We start from the raw sequence: 19,321 nt of genomic DNA, 5'->3' as shown, positions 1-19,321 counted from the left end.
CTGCTGCTTCAAATCATACTGTTGTCGTCATGCCTCAGTGAAGTAAGACAAAACTCAGCCTCAACTAGAGGTACTAGTTAGTGGTGCACTAGATAGTGCTTCAGGACTGGGAGCTCTTTACCACAGGGCTGGTGCAGAACCTGCCTCTGCCGAGGACGCGCTCCTGTCCTCTCCCGCGCTCGCAGGCATGGAGTAAGCAGGGGGCCTGCCTAATGCTCCAGCTACCCCCAAGTCATGCAGCAGCTAATGTGCCGGGAAAGGTGCTGAAAAAGGGACATCTAGAGATATCCCGCTGCCTCCTAGACTTCTGGCAACAGCAAGTGCTGCCATGAGGGGCCACAGAGCAACTCGCTGCTGGGGGCTACAGGCAGCACTATGCTCCTTTTATTGTAAAGGCCTGGCCAGTGCCATGTTGCTGCTCTTCAGCTAGGGACGGGTCACCCCAAGGTGCTGCTTGACCTCAGACCTTTTCTTTCCCTCACATCCATTGACTTGCAAGTGTGAAATCTCTCTCCAGGCAGCAGCTGGCTGCAGCCAGTGGGCCCAGAGCATCCCCGAGCTCCCCACAGTGGGTAGAGCTGCCGCTGATCTGGAGGCCAAACCTTTGGCACTACACGGGCATTTCAGTACTGTGATCTTCCTCCCAATTAACACCACTGTGGGAATTCACACACTGAGCAAAATCCATTCCCTGTAATTGCCCAGAGCTGCCTTTCTTTTGGTTCCAGCAAACAACATGGAACGGCATTTGTGCTACTGGGGGAGCCGGAGCTCTGTCTAAACAACGGCTGTGGGAAACTGGAGCCACACTAAAATGTACCTCCACACCAATTGCACGCTCCAGCCACAGCTGCACATGTACCAGATGAGCCCATCAGATGGAGGGTACATCTGGGGGCAGCTGTTCTGCTGCTCCTCTCACTCCAGTAAGGGTCTCTGAAAATCCGTGGTGCAGTCACTGCATGATGTAGTCACTACATGATACAGTTGCTGTATCGCGTGATGTGATCGCCATACTGCCAACAATTCCCAGCAGAAATAGAGGGCCTTGCAATAACACCTTGAGCTAGTGAGCTTGTGTCCTGCTAAAAGATTGAGGCTGGATTGTGAGTTTTGGATCCCCCATTAGGTAAATGGGCTACAAAAGTTTGAATTAAGCACCACTTTTTTTTAAGCATCTCTTTCCAAGTTGCTCCCTCCCATGCCCCATCCCTTTCCCCATATCTCTTGTTCATATCACACTCAAATCAACTGGGACACAGTTACTTGACTCAGCCCATGAATGCCCAGGATACGGGATGCTGATTTTTGCTGTGTGGTATTACAAGGTGATGATAGCCTTTACTTACTGTTGGTCCAGGAATCCCAGGAAAACCCACTCCTCCTGGTGTCCCAGGGTGCCCCTAAAAGGGAAGGAAGAATACAACTGGTGTGAATTCCCAGGATGTGCTCAGCCCTTCTTCCACCAAGTAGGAAGACAGGAAAAAAGGCATTGCTGGTTGCTTGCAAGGTCAGGCAGGTCTGTTATTTGTCAGGGTAAAATTGCTCAGGGGCAGATGTGGAAGGCCCAACTGTCAAAAGCTCAGCTCCAACCTTGCTGGCAATATAAGCAGCTGGATTTCCTGAACAGCCCAGGAGAGAATGGGTTGAATTAATATGAAAATCTGTCTTTGGGTCTTGCACTATGATAGACAGGAGGTAAGTGTCAGAGCAAGACAAGATCTTGCTGAGGTCCCCTCTGTTAAGCTCCTAAACAAGGATGCCCAAATGGCAGTGCATGTAGCACAGCAAAACACCATGAGCGTGCTGCCCAAGCAGCCCTGCACGTCCAGCTGCATCGGCAGCTTGGTGGGATGTGAACAACAGATCCCTGTTCCCGGACCCTGACTCTTCAGTAGCCAGGATGCTTGGAAACAGGCAATCCTTCAGGTGCTGTAGCTTGCAGTTCCTAACCACCTCTACTTGACACAGCAGGTCCTCAGCTGATGGAGCTGCAGAACACGTGTCGAAACCCAATGTTTCTCTGAGGGGGAGACTGCTGAACACGACTGCTGGGGAGAGGTTATACCTCAATATCCAGTCAGTCAAATGGCTCTTCCCATCCCTGCAGAGACAGGAAGAATTTGCAGCTGTTGGCATGTAACTAAAAGACCATGAAAAGCTGCACCCTTCACTAGGACAGAGAGAGAGGCAGCAGCAAGAGCGAGAGAATGCAGACTTACTCCTTACCATCGACCCCTTGACTCCTGGAGGGCCTGGGGGTCCCACTGAGCCACGGTCGCCCTAGGAGAGACACAGGTGCATGGGGAAGAGTGAGGACTTTTGCTAACAAGCACTCTGCGCTGGTAGCAACGGGGATCTAGAGCAATGAAACAACTAAGACATCCACAAATTGCAGTCTATGCCATCAGATATCTACCTGAAAGGCTTCCAGTACAGAATAATCATCACCCTCTTTCAAGTATCTATCTCATCAGAGTAGTTAAAGGATTACAGCAAGAATTGGCTAATCCTCCGTATCCCAAGAGAGGGGACTTTACTATTGCCATCAAACCACCAAGGAACAAGAAATGAGCATTGCACTCAGGATCACCTTCAGCTGTGGACAGTGCTAGGACTGGATCCCAGGAGATCTCCAGCCCCTCCTACCCAAGGCATGACATCCCTCTCTGTTCTACAGTATCATAATCCCTACAAGTTCTGGTGTTTTTAGAGGCACGGATTTGAAAGCTGTGGTCATGAGGCCCTGCTGAGAGCAGGGAATCAAGTTGGAAGAAAAACAGAGATGCTGCCTGGAATAGAGGGCTGGTGCTTTCAGAAGGAGAATGAAGGCATTTTGGGGGAATCCCTATCCTGTGGCTCATACTGAGACCACAGTGTAAACAACAATAATCTGGAGGCCTGCATTTATGAGGGGTTCAGAGCTGGATGCCTCCACGGCCCTCCCTTAAACATATTATCCCTTCTAAAACAAGCCACCGTTTGGCATTAAAAACTTAACGTACCAAAAAACGCACTTATTAATTCCAAAAGTCTTACTTATCCCCACATACAGAACATCTCACTTCCCCTGAGTACGTACTTGGCCCTACAGCTCAGCCAAGAACAGGAGACAAGGTGTAAGCCTCCGTGAGCTGACGCAAGGGCGAGTTGAAGGCATGGCTCTACCGACGGGATGTCGGCTGCTCCTTTTTGGAGACGGTGGCAATTCCCACCATGACTGCCTGTACTCGCCCTCGCAGCCCTGGTAAAGCACCGGGAATTAGGTGTGTTATGTTTGTGTGCTTGGGGGGATGAGGAAGGAGGAGTTAGCAGATGCTGCCAAGTAGTTTACGCCCAAAATCTGACCTACCTTCCAACAGCTAAAGTGTAAGGGGAAATATTTTCTAGGCTCTAAGCAGCTTATTAAAAACAAACCCCAGAGTTTGTGTTGTCACCAGTTGGCCCTTGTAAACCAATGTAAGGATATTTTTCCCTCTGAATGCATGGATTTTATTAAGTATGTATTAACTGTATTGTTCTCTTTGATAATCTTTGGATTCCACTGGCTTCAGTCTTAAGTTTTGCAGCTCTCAGGATGGAGATTGCTGACTCAGCTGTGTCTAATGAAAGCATATTTCCCACTTCATTTAGCTCACAACAGCATAGTAAGCTGTAGGATGCTATGCCAACTGGAGGCCTGATTGAGGTTTTGATTTGATGATAGTTATTTCTGTCATCCGTAAGTTTGTCCTGGTAGAGAAGAAGTCTGATGGAAATCACAGCTGTGCTGAGGATCTCTTAGGGCAGATTTTCAAAGAACAGCCCGGGTTTGCCTTGACACCAATGTTAACATCATCATGTTAAGGAGTCAATCTGCAAGATGAGGATAGCTCATATGGTCAAGGCACTGGCATGGAAGTCAGAGGGCCAGATGTGAATTTACTGGAGTGGCAATAAAGATCTTCGCATGTCTCCTGCATGGCAAATCCTTTACTCCTTATTCAATTCAGGGCTGCAGCTGCCATTGAGACAGCTCACTCAGGCACCAATTTTCTATGTAACCACCTTGGACACATCACAGACTCTTCATTCCTCTGTCTTCATTCTGTAGAATGCAGCCCACATCATGTCATTGCTTTTAGTTCTTGTGTGCCTTGACAGTTTGGACTGAGCCTGCTTCTGCTACTGCCCTACCAGAGACCATCTAGTGTAACGGGCTTTCCAAAGGCTGCTGCAGACAGGCAATAAAATGCATTTGCAACGAACACAGTATAACTGTCACAGAGTCTTGACATCATTACCCAGAGGACAGGGCTTGAAGTAATAAAAGTGAGAGAGAGAACTGATGTGTGGAATGCATCATTTTATGCTCTTTACTATCTTTATGGCTGGACTGTGAATAATTAAACCACCAATGAAAACCAGCAGTCTGCAACTGAGATACAATGAATGACACAGATGATTTGTCTTTGGAAGCTACCCCCGAATAAAATTTTACACTCTAATAGAAAACAAATTAATGTCCATTTACATTTTTTATGGAAAATAAAGCCAGTTTTCTTCCTGAAGGAAGCATGTATCTGTACTGTACACAAGAGGGCACCAGCCCTTAGTAGCGTGCCCAATGCAACCACAGGGGCAGCCAGACTGGATGGTCCTCATCAAATAAAACAGGAAATATTTGGACCAGACTTTGCTTAGATAAGTGGCTGCACTCTTGTACCTTCTCTGCACCTGAGAAATTGCTGAGACCTCCTGTTCAATGCAGGCTCAGCCCTAGTCCTGTGCGACCCTGTTGGTAACTCAGCATGGGCTTGTGAGCACATCTCCGCACAAATCTGTCTGTAACCTAAACTCCTTGGACTCCTCCCTTCACTGGGAACACAGGGCTGATGGGCCCCTCATTCCCAGAAAGAAATAGAACTGTCTGTCAAACACAAGTTTTCCAGCAGATTGTGAATGAATAAAGCTTAAATTTTCAGAGAATATTTGACAGCATCTCCTTGGAGGGCAAGCGCATGTTGATTCCTAAATGTGAAGTGGATGATTTTTGCCTGGCCCGAGACTAGCTCAGACACCCTGGATGTACTACATTCCCAGCTGGGTGTTGCACTGACATGACAACTTAAATCTCCACAATATTCCTCCCGCCCCACTCTCCCTCATCCTGCAAAAGTTCTAACAACCAATTCGTTGCAAGCAATCTTACCTTTTCTCCCACTATTCCAGGCTCCCCTACGGGACCAATGAAACCCATTAGACCCTGAGGAAAGAGAAAAGCACAATTAATTTTCACTTTTATTTGCTGAGAAAATAAATGGTTTCTTTGGTCCACCTTGCTGGTTGAAATAGCACAGCATCCCTTGTATACTGCTCAGTAATTCCTACTGGCTACCAGAGCGGACAGAGTTGCTCCCGGCCATGGGAATGTCTAACTCCACAGCTGGTTCTGCTTTAGGCGCCAGCTGGAACGGCAGCACTAGGATCTGCAAGAGCCACAACACACAGTATAGGGGATGAGTTAAGCACGTTTCGTAGAAAGGCTGAGTCCATAGCGTGGCTTTGTTTTGCAACCATTTCCCAAAACGTCAGTGCAGCTTCCCCAAGAGCATCGATAGCGGGAGCTCCTGGGTTGCACAGAGTCTGAGAGTTGCCATCATTTTAAATGCTATACAGGGTAGACTTCCTCTGGGTTAATCTGAGCTGCCTTAAACCCCTGTGCAAATTAATTTTGCCCTGGAGAGTGTCATGCTGTTGGGATGTCAGTAGGAAATAAAGGTCTGAGGACACAGCCAGAGGGGCCAGCAAGGCAGGAGATCTATCACGCTACTCAGAAACTATCTTGGGGAAAAAAAAACCCCAGTCTAAGCTCAGGATTTGACAACATTTGGGATAAAAAAGAAACAAACAGAACTGCTTTTAATTAGAAAGATGGAAACAGATGCAATCTCAAGCTAAGATTCCTGAGGATTAAAATACAGCAGCCTCCCTACCAACTTCAGTGGGTTTCTGCCTCTAGAGATGCAAAGGACCGTCCTCTTTGCCATGGTAGGCACTCTCTCTCTCACTGCATGATTCTCCTGGCCTCATCCCTAGTCCCAGCAAGGGTCATTGGGAGATATCTATATTTAGTTCTTCCAACGACTCTGTAACTAAAGAGATTCATCTCCTGTTGAAACACTTCATAATCTGCCCACAGTTGGCATGGGTGGTGTCAAAGGAAGCCATGCCTCAGCTTGTTTGATTTTAAGCAACAGTCTGATTGGTACTGGGAGGTGGCTGCTGAGCAAGTCAGAGGCAGGAGATGGACTCTCCAGTGGTATCACCCTACTCTTCCTCTTTTTTAGAATAATTTGGAATCTTCAGAATAAATTGGAAAGTTCCTCTATGCAAATGCATCTCACCTTTTCACTTCAACATCAAGGAGGTTTTCAAATGACACACTCAAGAAAACATTCAGCATGAACAAACACAATGTGGAAAAAAGCTACACCAGCAAGGCAACTTCTGGAGTGTGGTCTCAGAAAAGGGAGAGCTTTTCACCCTGCTATCTCCTTTCTGGGGGAACAGCAAGAAAAGCAGCAAAAGTTTCCTCTCTGTACTCCTGCTTCATTGCTTTTTCCGTTCCCAGCTCGCCTGACGTGTACAGTTCGTAGAGAAGCTCTCTGCAGTCTGCGCATCGCTGCGGTTCTGTTTACATCTGTGCACTGACAGTGTACAGTGATACCACTCAGCTACAGAGGAGCGTCCAGCACTGACAGAGCAGCCTACTCACAGGTTGTGCAAGTCCTCCTGCCACCAACCCCCCCTCTCTCTCTCGATGAAGTTATGCTCACAACAAAGCTGTAGCACAAAATAACCAGCCTCATTGCTATTCCCATATGTGTGAGGCTCAGCAGACCCATTCAGAGGCAGAAAACACAATGCGGTTCACTCTCCAATGACTTTTAGAGGGAACAGCTTCTGACCATGACTCCAAACGCCGAGAGACTTCATGCATTAACATTCCTCGCATGGTGCAATTAAATGCCATCCTTTGAACATCACTGGAGACAGGAGCTCCTCAATGAGGCATGCTGATGGGGTCAACAAAAGCATCTCTCACTCGGATGCTCAGCTGGCTTCGCCTCTTGCAGGGAGCAGCCACACACTCTCTGCTCCAAGCGGCCCCTGTCATACTCTGGCATGGGAGCAACATCCAGGTGAAAAATGTTTGGAAAAAACTCATGAGAGAAAGCAAAGAGCTCAGCAGGTATGTCAGAACCTAGAGTTAGACACTTGTGTTAGAAATTCATCCAGAGATCATGTCCCAGGAAACTGGCATGCCACTGTGCTGTGATGGAAATATCAATTAACCATGGGAAGACAGCTACTACCAGGAAAGCTCTACTATCCCATCAGGGGCTTGATGTCACCAACCCTTCTGACATCAGCGCTGAAATGGTCTTTGCTGTGCCTGAAGCTGAAGCAGGTCCTGTGCACAAGTGTGCTATTGCGGCCAGGCTGCACGAACAAGACACACGTGGGAGCAGAGCAGTGCTGGACTCAGCAGCAGATTGCCCAATGCAGGAACAAAAGGGAGAACAGGCAAATTTGCAATATCTGCATATACAAGGTTGCCACTGGGTGGCATTGCTGAAGGCTGCTAATCAACTATCCTTTCAATTAGACACAAGTGCAGATAACACAGCTGATAACTATATCCAGTTACTGAAGTTTTCCAGTAGCCCAAGGCCACAAAGGCGGCAAATGTTAAGGCAGAGGAGAATGGCAAAACAATAAGATGAAACAAGGAAATGCATTGCTAGGCAAAAATACAATAATAAAGCAAGAAAGAATAAATCTGTTCCTTAATTTCCAAATTATCAGAAAAACTGCAGAACGAACTCTTTCCCTGGGAAGATGCTCTCTTTAAGATATTTCTGGGTTACTTAGGTCAGTCCCTGCAGAAGAAGAGAGATCCCTGCTCTTGCAGCAAATAGTGTTACCATTCAGAACAAGACTGTTTCAAAAACACTTCTGAGGGGCATTGCATATTCAAACTCAGGCTTGAAGGCTAATTTTCTGATATGCTGTCCAAGCAGCATCAGCTCCCACCCTAAGAAATCTCTAAGGAATCTGGGTCATGAAGCGAGATATACCAGTTGTGCTTCCCAGTCAACCTGGTGGTGCTCTATAGATGGTTTGCAGAGCACCGATTGCAGCATGCCAAGCAGCCCACAAACCCAACACCCCCGAACCCCTCTTGCTGTCAAAGACGTGCCATTTGTTATTGCAGCTTGTATAGAAACCTGCCGGAGCTGCCAACGCAAGCGGGGTAGAGGCAAACGCTGTACCTGCTGCGTGAGTAAACGTCACCACGGAAAGGGAGCGCAGCCAAAATTTCTGGTCTGGTTTTCACTCTAAAACTGCGGAAAATTCTGTCTGCGCTGGTACATGGTGTTTCTGCTCAAGGGAAGATGTCACTGCTCCCTGTGTACCCAGCAAGAGGAGCATCCCATGGCATGATCGTGATAGAGTAGGGACCGAAGTGAGATGGCAGAGCAGGGACCCTGTGACATGGCCAGGCTTCCAGCACAGTAGCTCTGTAGTGTTTGCAGCCAATACCGTCTGCTCTGGGCTAAATTAGCTAACATTGCTGCGTCTGCAAGCAGACACAAATCGAGATACATATGTCTAGGCAAAATAAATCTTGGTAAATTATTAAGAGTATATGAAATAACTGGGGGAGATTAGGTAATGATATTCTTCCCTGGCCAAAATGGAATAGACACTAAAGGGAACACAAGCAGCACAAGATTTAGGTTTTAAGAACCAGAAAAGCCACCGGTGGCAAATATTAAATCAAAGCAGACGTGAATTGTGGCCATTACACTAAAATGGCTGCAGCATAACATATTTTTCCCAGGTTCCCAGGGTTGAAAAGAAGCCCTGCATCAAACACGACTCCAGGCAGTGTGTGTAATGATGCACGTGAAGTCCCAGCAGCGGTGGCTGCCCGGATAAAGGCCCACAGTATACAGAAAAGAATGTAAAACATTTATATTAGACAGGGAGTTCAGCATGTCGCTCATGATTCAGTCTGCTGTATTCCCCAGCCAAGGGCATGGCGGAAAAGGGATGGAGATTGTTAAAAAGTTGCTGGGGGCTTGGGGGGGGAAGGAAAGGGGGAGGACTGGCGGGTTGTAATTCCTAACTCCTGTCTGGCTTTCCCCATTTATTGTCCAGCCCTGTCATAATTAAGCCCCCCCTCTTGGCTGCATCAACAGAGAGCAAGTCAGCAATGAAGCCTTGCATAAATCATAGCCCATTTGAGAGAAACAACCGAAAGGCGAGCCCAGCGTGAGCAGGGTCTCCCAGGGACGGGACCGCCAGTCGCTCCCAGCAGGAACCGATCATGGCCTTTCTGTTTTACTGGTTCGCTAGAACTCAAAACAAAACAAACCAGGGACAAAGGACTGGAGGGAGTAAATGTACAATCCTCCCATTCAGATGAAAGAAAGGGAAAGTAAAACAGTAAATATCACAGTTTAAGGGAGGACGCTCTGACCCGCAAAGAAAAGCCATGCGGTTTAACCCCCTGTGCACCGGGCTCAGCTGTACCCTGGGGCCACGTTGGGCTCCCACTGCCCTCTGGGGAGCGAGGGAAGGAAAGGTGGAGACACGCTGACAAAACACCTTGTCAGATCAAAGTGGCTGCATACACCACAGTGCCTGTAAATCCCCAAATGAGAGGTCCGCAGCTCAGAAAGGCGCTCTGGAGGGGAAGGTAAATGCATTGGGAAAGGTGCTGCTCTAAGATGTGGGAAACGCTGGTCCAATTCCCTGATCGGTTCTCGGCGACCCATTTGACCTTGGTCAAGTCAAACCATATCTCTGCATGTCAGACCCCACCTGCAAAACTGACATTACAGCACATCCCTCCTTTGTAAGAGCACCGCAAGGAAAATACATTAAGGAGATAACTGATGGCACTGGTTTCCTTTGACAAATTATTTTAGAATATCATCTGATATTAGGACAACATGATTCTCCCTTGAAGGAAGAGATACCCACAAGGGGCAGTGGAGTGCCTGCCCTTCCCAGCATGGTGCAATGGGTACATGGCTGATCCTAACATTGCCATGCGAGTGAGCGGGGCTGTCACTTCTTGTACAGGAGGAGGGATTAAAAAAGCTGCTCCTACTATGACAGGACCTCCTCATTCCCATTAAGGACGTAGGTCAACCGTAGCCTCTTTCAGCTGGCACAACTCTTCATTGATATTTTCAGTCTCTACTGCAGAGCAGGGGGAGGTCCATGGGCTTGCAGCACCCTTCCCCAGTTTGCTATCTTGTCTGCTGCAGGGTGTTGCTTCTCCCACTTCTGACCTTCAACATAGACATTTTGGTGACATCCTCCTGCCCTCTATTCCCAGCTCTGGAACAGGAAAGCTGGTGGCCTGGGCCAGAGGCCCCGTATTCTTCTTTATATTCTTCTGCCTCCATCTACTGGCAAGGAAGGGTTAAATCACACGTTTCCAGGGTACAGGGGAGACCAGTAGCTGGAGTCCTTCCAGCACATGAAGACAACAAGCATCTTATGAATGAACTTCCCAAGTCAGTGTCCTTGCAATGAAAAAACAACACATCGGGGACTGCCCTGTGGCTTAAAACCTCATGTTTCCAATGAGAGCTCAAGTGTTACTGGAAACTTTACAGAAACTCCCATGTTTGTCTAAACAGATGTCCCTAGGAAAGGCAAGAGAGCTCCAATGAGATGGATGGCTGATCTTTTCTCATGCTGTTATGTTGATGGTTTCCACTCAGAGGGAACCCATATGGAAGGCAGAGCAGCAAGTCTGAAGAGTTTGACCACTCCTATTGTGCCCATGGAATAGAAAACATCAAGACCTCCACCAGAGAAAACAGAAGTGAGGTGAAGGTATCTCTTAGTGCCAAGTGACCTGGGTAGCCCAGTATCTCAGAGCTCTGCAAAAAACCAACCTAGCCCCAACACCAAATGCTGAAGCTTAGGTGGAGGGAGGAATGAAAACCCAATGCTCCAGCACTGTTCAGCAAAGGTGTGATGGGAAAGGAGGTTGTTCTCACTAATCTGGTGCGACATTTTTGTTCTAATGACTTGACTGGTGCGGAAATAGAAATTCTTTCTGGGTGATATTTCTAGACAAAGACTAATTGACTAAGAATAATACAGGCAGCTTTCATACCACTGTGCTGGTTTCAGTGTCAGCGGAGGCCAGCTGTGTTTTCTTTTTGGTGAACAGTGCCTACAGTTTTCATCCAAGGTCAGTCCTGAGGGACGTTAAAGAATAATAATCCTAATGATGCTTTGTCATTCAAGGACAACATCTTGCTAAGGATCTCAAAGCAATTCTAAATATTCATTTTTAACTGTAATACAACAGCATCCACAGGTGCCACCTGAGAACAGGAAGCATTGTGCTAAGCACTGTTCAGAGCTGTCTCACACCTTCCACAGAAGGGAAAACTGAGGCGCAGGGCACTGGAAGGTGTTGCCTGAGATCATGCAGAATCTGATAAAGTGCAACTAGAACTCAGATGTATGGAACAACTTTGCTGCTTCAGTTGTTGCTCTTCATGGAATAAATTATTAACCATAATATAGAAACGGCTCTAATTTCCAAATAGAAATAACTATCCTTGATAGATACTGAGACTCATCAGATTGCTGGTACCAAAGAGGATCCATCTTGGTTTTTAGACTATCTTGGTTTTTGGACTTGCTTGGTTTTTGGACTTGCTTGGTTAGAAACCCATGGAAGAAGTGACCCCCAGCTGTTGCATACAGGGAACAAAGAGCCAGAGAGGCTGACAAGCTAAACCGAACCAAACTTGTTGACCATCCGACAGGGAAAGTGCTGTGAAGGACAACTGTACTGAGAAGCAACACGCTCTTTGCCAGGGCCGGCTGCTGCAGCCAGCTTGGTGTGGTCATGTAGGAAGGCGCAGAACATGTTGGAGGCTCCGTGGCTGCAATTTCAGGGTTGGTGGTGGACAAGTTGGTTGGTTTCAATCACAGAGACATGGGAACAATTGTTTCTTTTTCCTTGATGCCTGTGGTTCCCCTGAAGCCTACAGGGATGATGCATGTCCCCTGCTACCCCAGCAGAATGTTCTCTCTTGTGGTACAATGAAATGCAGCTCAGTGCCTCTCTTCCCCAGGGTCTGGTTTCTTCAGCTGCTATCTCCTCTGCTCCCCCAAAAAATCCAGTGGGAGTCAAAGCAGCACAACACCCAAAGCCAAGGATCCTACCCTTAAAACCTACATAGGCAAAGCCTGGAAATTGCCCCTTTAGGGATAAGAGGAATACACAATCTTTTTCCTGACCATGGCTTTACCTCCTTGAGAAGCACAGTTGGCCGTATGTGCTGTACTGCTGCCAGTACTGACAGCACAGCCACCTGAACTGTGACTTTATCAGAGCACTCTGCCTGTAGAAAAACCTCCAGTTTAAAATAGACACCATGGTCACTGTCAGTGCTGTTCACCAAGAGCTTCAGTCAGACTAAGAGCACCCCAGCTAGAGCACCAGGACTAGCGACAGGTTTGAGGTGGCCAGAAGCCTCTGGCCACTGTCCTCTGCCTGCGCTGTGGACATCTAGGAGACATTGTACATAGGAGATGGTCAAACAGACAAGGAAAATAAAGAGCTTACCTGCTCACCAACTTTCCCCGGTCGGCCACGGTTTCCTGGCTCACCCTGCAGGACAAGGACAGACAAGGCACACAGGTTACTTGGTGTTCCCACTCAGAACCTCAGTACAATATGGTTCTTTGTACACCCATGATTTGGGCTGCTGTGTGCGAATCGTGGAAAATCTGCAAGAAACAACGTCTCGCAAAAACAGCTATGACTTGAAAGGTAATCCAATGCAAGAAACACAGCTGACGCAAACATGGGGCAAACACTTGCTGTTCTGGAGTGAAATGTCCCCAAAGCAGCTGGTCCTGCTGTCATAAAATAACCTTTACAAAACCAAACTCAAGCATTGAAACATAAGCTGTCTACTTTCCTGTGGCATAGCCTAGTCCTGGTTGCTCTATCCCCATGTTTAATAAGGCATGAGTTCTTATCAGGGATGTTCTTGAAGTGGGGGTGTTTCTGACCCATAACATTTCAATCTGAAAGACTAAGTAAAATAGACAGATGAAGGCAGAAACACGTCATCAGCAGGAAGAGTAGGAAAGGACCCTGATTAACCAAAGGATTTGAGGAACATCTAGGAAAAGCAAGAGTGCAGACACCACGGGGAGGTGTAGTTCCTGAGTGACAAAGGAGGAGGGATCCAAGAAAATTCACCTGCTAGTGGAAGTGTCACAAGAATAAAAGACAACCCAAATATTGCCAGGCATAGGCACATTACTGTCACATGAAGCATCCACATGAATACCACAGAAAGAACCTACATGAGATAAATCACAGTGCAGGATGAGAGAAATTCAGAGAATGAGAAAAATGATGGGCAAAAAGAAAAGCAGGAGAAGGAGGAGGAGAATTTCAAATCCACCAGGGATAAGGGCAGCTGTGGCAAAACCCGAAGGCCGGCGGAGTGCCCCTGGACAGGCCATCCAGAGGCCAGACTCACCGCTAACCAGTATTGTCTCCGGGTGATGGCAGCTGTATTTTCTCAGTAGGCAGATACTCCGGACATGCTGCCAGACCACATTTTTGCTATTTACTGTTTGAAGAGGTTGTTTTTGTTGGGTTTTCTCTTTCCTTTTGAGTGTGGGTTTGTGAAGCGGACTGCCCTGGGATGGCTCCTGCTGCCAATTAGGCAGCAAAGATAGGAATGATGTGCATTGTTTTAGAACAAAAACATGGAGAAGCAATGGAAAATAAGATGACATGATGGAGGGGGGAGTTGGTTTATATCAAAGGAGGCACACACTTGTTTACAATAAAGCACATGGCTTAAAAAATGCACCGTCATTCTTTTTGCTGAAGAAACCAAGCAGAAGCAGAGACCCCAAAATTCAGAGAAAAAGAGAAATCCTCAGCTCCCCTTGTTCTCTCTGGAATGAATTCCCTAGGTTTGGAGCATGGTAAAGTTGAGAAAAGATATTTCCCTCTTCCTTTCCTCCCTTCCATCCACTGCTTTCCTAATCACAAACAAATTCTTTCCTCACCTTTAGACCATCAGGACCAGGTCTTCCTGGAAAACCCTTCCGACCAGATCGACCCTGAAATAGATGGAAAAAACAATAAAGATAAAAAGCTTGCAGCTGCCCTTAGTCACAGCAGTGTAGCTATGAATCCCTATATGGTGCAGCTTACAAGCAATGCTCCCTGTCAATTCAGGGTGCTAGAGATGTAGCAGCCCTTACTGAGGCCAAGGCAACACAAGAGGAAAGCACTGTGTCTTGAGTGACACCAGGTTTGATCCATGGGGAACATGCCTAGACACCTACTCCAAGGTTCAGCCGATTTCTGATTCTCCAGCTCGATTCTGTTACTTAAACATCACATCAGAAACATAATGCATGGACTATAATTAACCAAGCCAAGGGCTTTGTTGCTGCCCTTTAGTTCATTATGCACCACGTTCAGCTGGATTTATTCTACTTCCAGCAGTTTTCTTGTAGTAATGCCAGCAAGGACACCAGCAATCTGAGCATTCAAAGGTGGTACTTTACAAGATGGTACTTTCCTAGTGTTGGCAGGGACTTGGCCATGTAAGCGTCTTGTGGGCTCCATCCCTGGCATCCAGAGAGGATTTGGGAGTAGGACTGTCCCTACAGTGGGGGAGGTCAGGCTGACATTCACAGCTACAGCTCAGAAAAGCAGAAATAAACCTGCAGAGCAAAAGGTTCATGTTGAGCCTTCCCTTTGGCTAGAAGAACACTTATGGTGCTGTCCCAGGCACTGGAGAAACTGGATTTATTATGTTGCTCCAGAAAGGACTAAAAGTGTCTGCCAGAACAGTGGAGGAAATGCAAAATAAAACATCTATTTTCTGATCCACCTCGAAGCTCCAGCACAGTTACCAATTTTCAAGATATTTTACTATCCTGTGATGACAATTATGTACATAACCATTACAAAATCCTGAGCTGGCAAGCTCACAGATATGATAATATTCTTTTTGTTTCTTCTAACTATGTTTCTGTGATACATCACTGGGTTCAGAGCAGTGTAGAGGTCAAAAAGGACTCTCTCTCACTGCCTGGTGTTTTTTCTTGCTTTTCACTCTACTCATTGAAAAATACTATAAATCAAGCAAGAAACATCAGGACTGGTTACAAAGATGGTTTCCAGTCAACATGCTTTATCTTGAGGATGAACTATTCAAACATTAGAGGGTTTTTCAAGGTCTGAGACTTTAAGCAAGTTATAAAATTAGAGTCCCACTCAACACCCTGTACAAGACACTTCCTTGACTTTCAGCCATCCTGGATCAAGCAGTTCGACCAAGCCCTGGACAAGACAATATTTCTTAGAAGAGCAGATCTCTCCCCAAACCAGGAGTTTTGAAGCCTTACGTTAACTATAATCCCATTGCAAGGTCAACAGAGCTGGTACTGAGTAAACTACTGAAACCTACCTCTGGACCAGGGACTCCTGGTGGTCCTAAGGGTCCTTCATCTCCCTGAGGTGAAAAGAAATGAAAATAAAAGGCAAAATAGTGACAAAATCTGGACTCACCATGCAGCAAGAATGAAAGGCCTGCAGTATGAGCAGCAGTTAAACACAGTCTGTGTGCTCAGCTGTCACATTTTAACAACCAAGTCCTTCTGAATCCTAGAGCAGGCAGCTCAGCATCTCTGAGGTTTCTCATCTCCCTTCCCCATCTCAGAAAAAAAATCTAAAGTCAAGTCCTGCCAGCAAAGGCCATCCAAAATTTGACCAAAGTCAACACCAGTTGATTGGGCCTATCATGGGCTGGACTTAGCCCATAGGGTACCCTGGACATGCTCACATGACTCTGCTTCATTTGATTTGGCAGGGATACGAATGCTGTAGAGCTCTCTACTCTTTTTCTTTCTTGCTTGCTTCTTTTTTTGCCCCACAAAAAGGGTGTTGCAAAATTTCCCACAGAACCATTTGGCAACGTATGAAGGTTTCCCTTTTGCTTTCAGATGGGACTACACATGCTGCAGGATGGAGCTATCTCAAAATCTCACACAGCAATTGGACTCGGTCCTCTCCCTTGGCTCTACACCAATTTCTAATGTGATAGGATCAGATCTACAGTTTCTAAGAGACCTTCAATTAAGCTCCACAAAAATTATCTCAAGTGTCTAAAACCAACTGCCAAGAGAGAAATTAAAAGTGCCCTTGGCAGCCACAGTTCTGGCTGTTCTCATTTAGGTGGTCAGCCGTGGTAATGAAGTGGCACGAGCTGGCGGGCTGAAGATGGGGGACTGGAAGTCAGGAACCCCGCTCAGTGGGCTCAGATGAACCACCCACAGTATGCCACATTTCTAAACAAGATGTAATCCACAGCCTTGACCTACCGCATTGGGTAACAGTAGCGGTAAAGGCACAGTGGTGTGGTCTGGTGCACATTCAAAGTCCTTTAGCACAGCTTATGTCAAACTCCATGTCCATGTCTTCAGTCTTACTTTTACACTCACTAACTAGAGTAAATTGAAGGCAGCTTGGTCATGCCTGCCTGAACCTGGAATGCAGGGCTTCGATTCCCTTTGTAAATTGCCTAGAATATTTTTTTTCCCTATTTCAGTGCAAATAAATGAGCTAATTTGCATTAATCCCATAGAGAGAGCAAGCAGAAGAGTTCCCAGAAAAAGTTAAGAATTATTAGTGCTATTAGAACGAGCTCCTGCCCATGCGTGCACTAAGCATTATTTGCACAACGTCTCATGACTCTGGACGAACAGCTTACACTGGCCTAAATGAGAAGAAACTACACTGAAGTAACTGGAGTTACAACAGGATAAAGAGAGGGCGCTCAGGCCTTCTCTGCTGCTGCTATAAAGTATTTGCAACTCCAGGACAATTAAATCAATGACAATTGTCCCTTCTTAGTGACTGTGAGTGGAATGAAGCTTCAAGTTTTCACATGAAGCAATAAGTGAAAGCTGCAAGCTATGAGATGCTGGGGCAAATGAATCTTTGCAGAACAGCAATTTCAATTTAGGTACTCTTTGTACAAAAGGATATTGCTCTGTGTGAGAGTGTGAAGTCTGTAGGTCTCACAGTTGAAAGAAAACACACTTAAAAGGAGCAGAAAGCAAAAGACAGGTCAGGGCATGCCTGTGCAACGGGATGTGCAGGGAAAAGGGCATTAACACCCGTTCTGGGTGTGTGTGGGTGTGGGGGAACAGACTTTAAAAGAAAAGCCAATGTAGAGTTTAGGGTCAGTGGATGCCAGCAGTGACTGCAAGCAAAGATCACAGGACTGCAGCTTCAGGGAAGCTCCTCTTTTGCACGTCTCTGATCACTGAATATAAGCATCTGCCTCCAGATTCAGAGGGACTGGAGGATTTCAAGTCACAGGCACCATTTCAGCATGCATTCGTTTTCAAAATTCAACATTATTCTTTAAATCCAATCTGCTTTTGGTCTGAGGACACTCACCTCTTGTCCAGGCAGCCCTCTTGGCCCAGGTAAACCTCGTGCTCCTGGCTTTCCCTGAGAAAAAGCCAAAGGAAAAGATACTCAGAAAATAGAAACATAAGCTCAGAAGGGCAATTAAAATGAGAAAGTCTCTTTCACAGCCACGGGACATCATCCAATGTCAATTTTGTTACAGAAAAAAAATTGAAAAAAGAAAACCCTGCACTTGGAGGGACCTCAAGCCAAACAGACCAAGCTGAAACGCTGGCCAGGACAATCTTCAGGAATCTCCGGGGCTTTCTCTCTCCCCCCTTCCCACTACTTAGTTTTCCCTGGCTGCTTCCCACCCCACACAGAGATTCAATTTCTGCTCCACTCACCTTCAGGCCTTCAGGACCATTTTCTCCGGGTGGGCCAATGTCACCTGGAAAGCCCTGAAGAAAATGAGAAATAGTCAGGGTGCATAGGTGGAGATGGACTTTTACAACCAGCTTCAGAGGACAGCCTCTGTGAGAGTTTTAATTAAACGCTAAGGGCCGAGACATTTGTTACGTGCTGGCAGTGTCCGTGTGTGGGCCACCGCGCGGCTTCTGGAGGGAATGAACCAAGATAATGGGAGCAGACCTATCGGTTTGATTCAAGAGCAGCCTTTCCCAGCAGTTCCCTTTAGGTCCATCTTCTTAGAAGATTTATTGCTGTGAGGGCGTCCCTGTCATCACACAGCTAAAACCGGCAATTTGGGTTTTAATTAATCTTTATGAGTCAGCGCATAATCTCACGGCTCTGAGAAACGAACTACACGCCTCAGCGACAAAGGGAAGCAGGCGAGGAATTAGGAAAGGTGCTGACATGCTCATTAGCTGCTGCCTTCAGCCAGGCAGTGACTCCTTTCCACCCACCAGCCCTTTGCTGAGGAAACAAAGGAATCTGTGGTTATTTCCAATAGCAACAAAGAGGAACGATTGCTAAGTGGCAGCACTCAACTGAGAGCCCTTCCAGACCCAGCAGAATACCATAACACTGATGAAGGGAAAACAGATCATCAGTTGTGCTGGAAGTGGCTCTCTAGCATCTTACAGACGTTGTCTGGTTGCTTATGAAGGAGAAAAATGACAACGTGCTGGGGGAAGCTGATCCTGCATTTAAGGTATCACTGTGACAATATTTTTGGTAAGGGCAGCAAGAGTCTTTTTCTACTTGAAATGGTATTTTGTGGGGGAAAAAATGAAAAAACCCTCCACGATATCTATGACAAAAAGTGGAAGGAAACCCCAGGAAACCATGAGATGCAGAATGGGTCATGAACGCATCTTAATCCTCCCTATCTCATCACCACTCATGTACCATCATACCCTGGCAGAGAAGCGAAGCCCTAAGCTGAAAAGAGGAGGTTAGGTGGAAAGTGAGATGCAAGATTCAAGAAATGAGTGTTCTGCCCTGAAAAGCAGTTGAAGAACAAGAAGGGCCAGAGAACAACATGGTCAATAGAAAGACCAGGGTCCACAGAGACGGGCCAGTGGCTGGGAGACAGTCTGGGGCTCTATTCCAGTGCACCACTGGCTTTTCTCACATCTTTTGGAAGCTCCCTTTACCTTTCTAGGCTTGAGATCTTCCCTCTGCAAAATGATAGGATGTTCTGCTTTGCAGTGAGTGTCTGCCAAGGTGTTTTTTTTAAAAAAAAAAAAAGGAAGGATAGGGAGAGATGAGAGATTGTGACATGCTGTTTGTCAGGTGAGAGACAACCTTTGGGGACTGACCTTTCTGAACAAGACTGGAACAAGCTGATACATATAGGAC

General features: G+C 46.6%; 1 protein-coding gene across 2 annotated transcripts in view; it reads right to left on the bottom strand.

Annotated features, from left to right (window-relative positions):
* COL27A1 (collagen type XXVII alpha 1 chain) overlaps positions 1 to 19,321 on the bottom strand; it is a 165,449-nt gene that overhangs the window by 59,243 nt on the left and 86,885 nt on the right. For both annotated transcript variants that reach the window (XM_075054600.1, XM_075054601.1), the window contains 8 exons: positions 17,905 to 17,958; positions 17,546 to 17,599; positions 15,549 to 15,593; positions 14,134 to 14,187; positions 12,662 to 12,706; positions 5,192 to 5,245; positions 2,230 to 2,283; positions 1,350 to 1,403 (listed from right to left, as the gene is read on the bottom strand). In XM_075054600.1, the coding sequence (XP_074910701.1) occupies positions 1,350 to 1,403; positions 2,230 to 2,283; positions 5,192 to 5,245; positions 12,662 to 12,706; positions 14,134 to 14,187; positions 15,549 to 15,593; positions 17,546 to 17,599; positions 17,905 to 17,958 (414 nt within the window). The remainder of the gene's footprint in view (positions 1 to 1,349; positions 1,404 to 2,229; positions 2,284 to 5,191; positions 5,246 to 12,661; positions 12,707 to 14,133; positions 14,188 to 15,548; positions 15,594 to 17,545; positions 17,600 to 17,904; positions 17,959 to 19,321) is intronic.

The sequence above is a fragment of the Buteo buteo genome, chromosome 23, assembly GCF_964188355.1.
Source record: "Buteo buteo chromosome 23, bButBut1.hap1.1, whole genome shotgun sequence".
NCBI lineage: Eukaryota > Metazoa > Chordata > Aves > Accipitriformes > Accipitridae > Buteo > Buteo buteo.
This window is presented reverse-complemented; position numbering and strand designations above follow the sequence as displayed.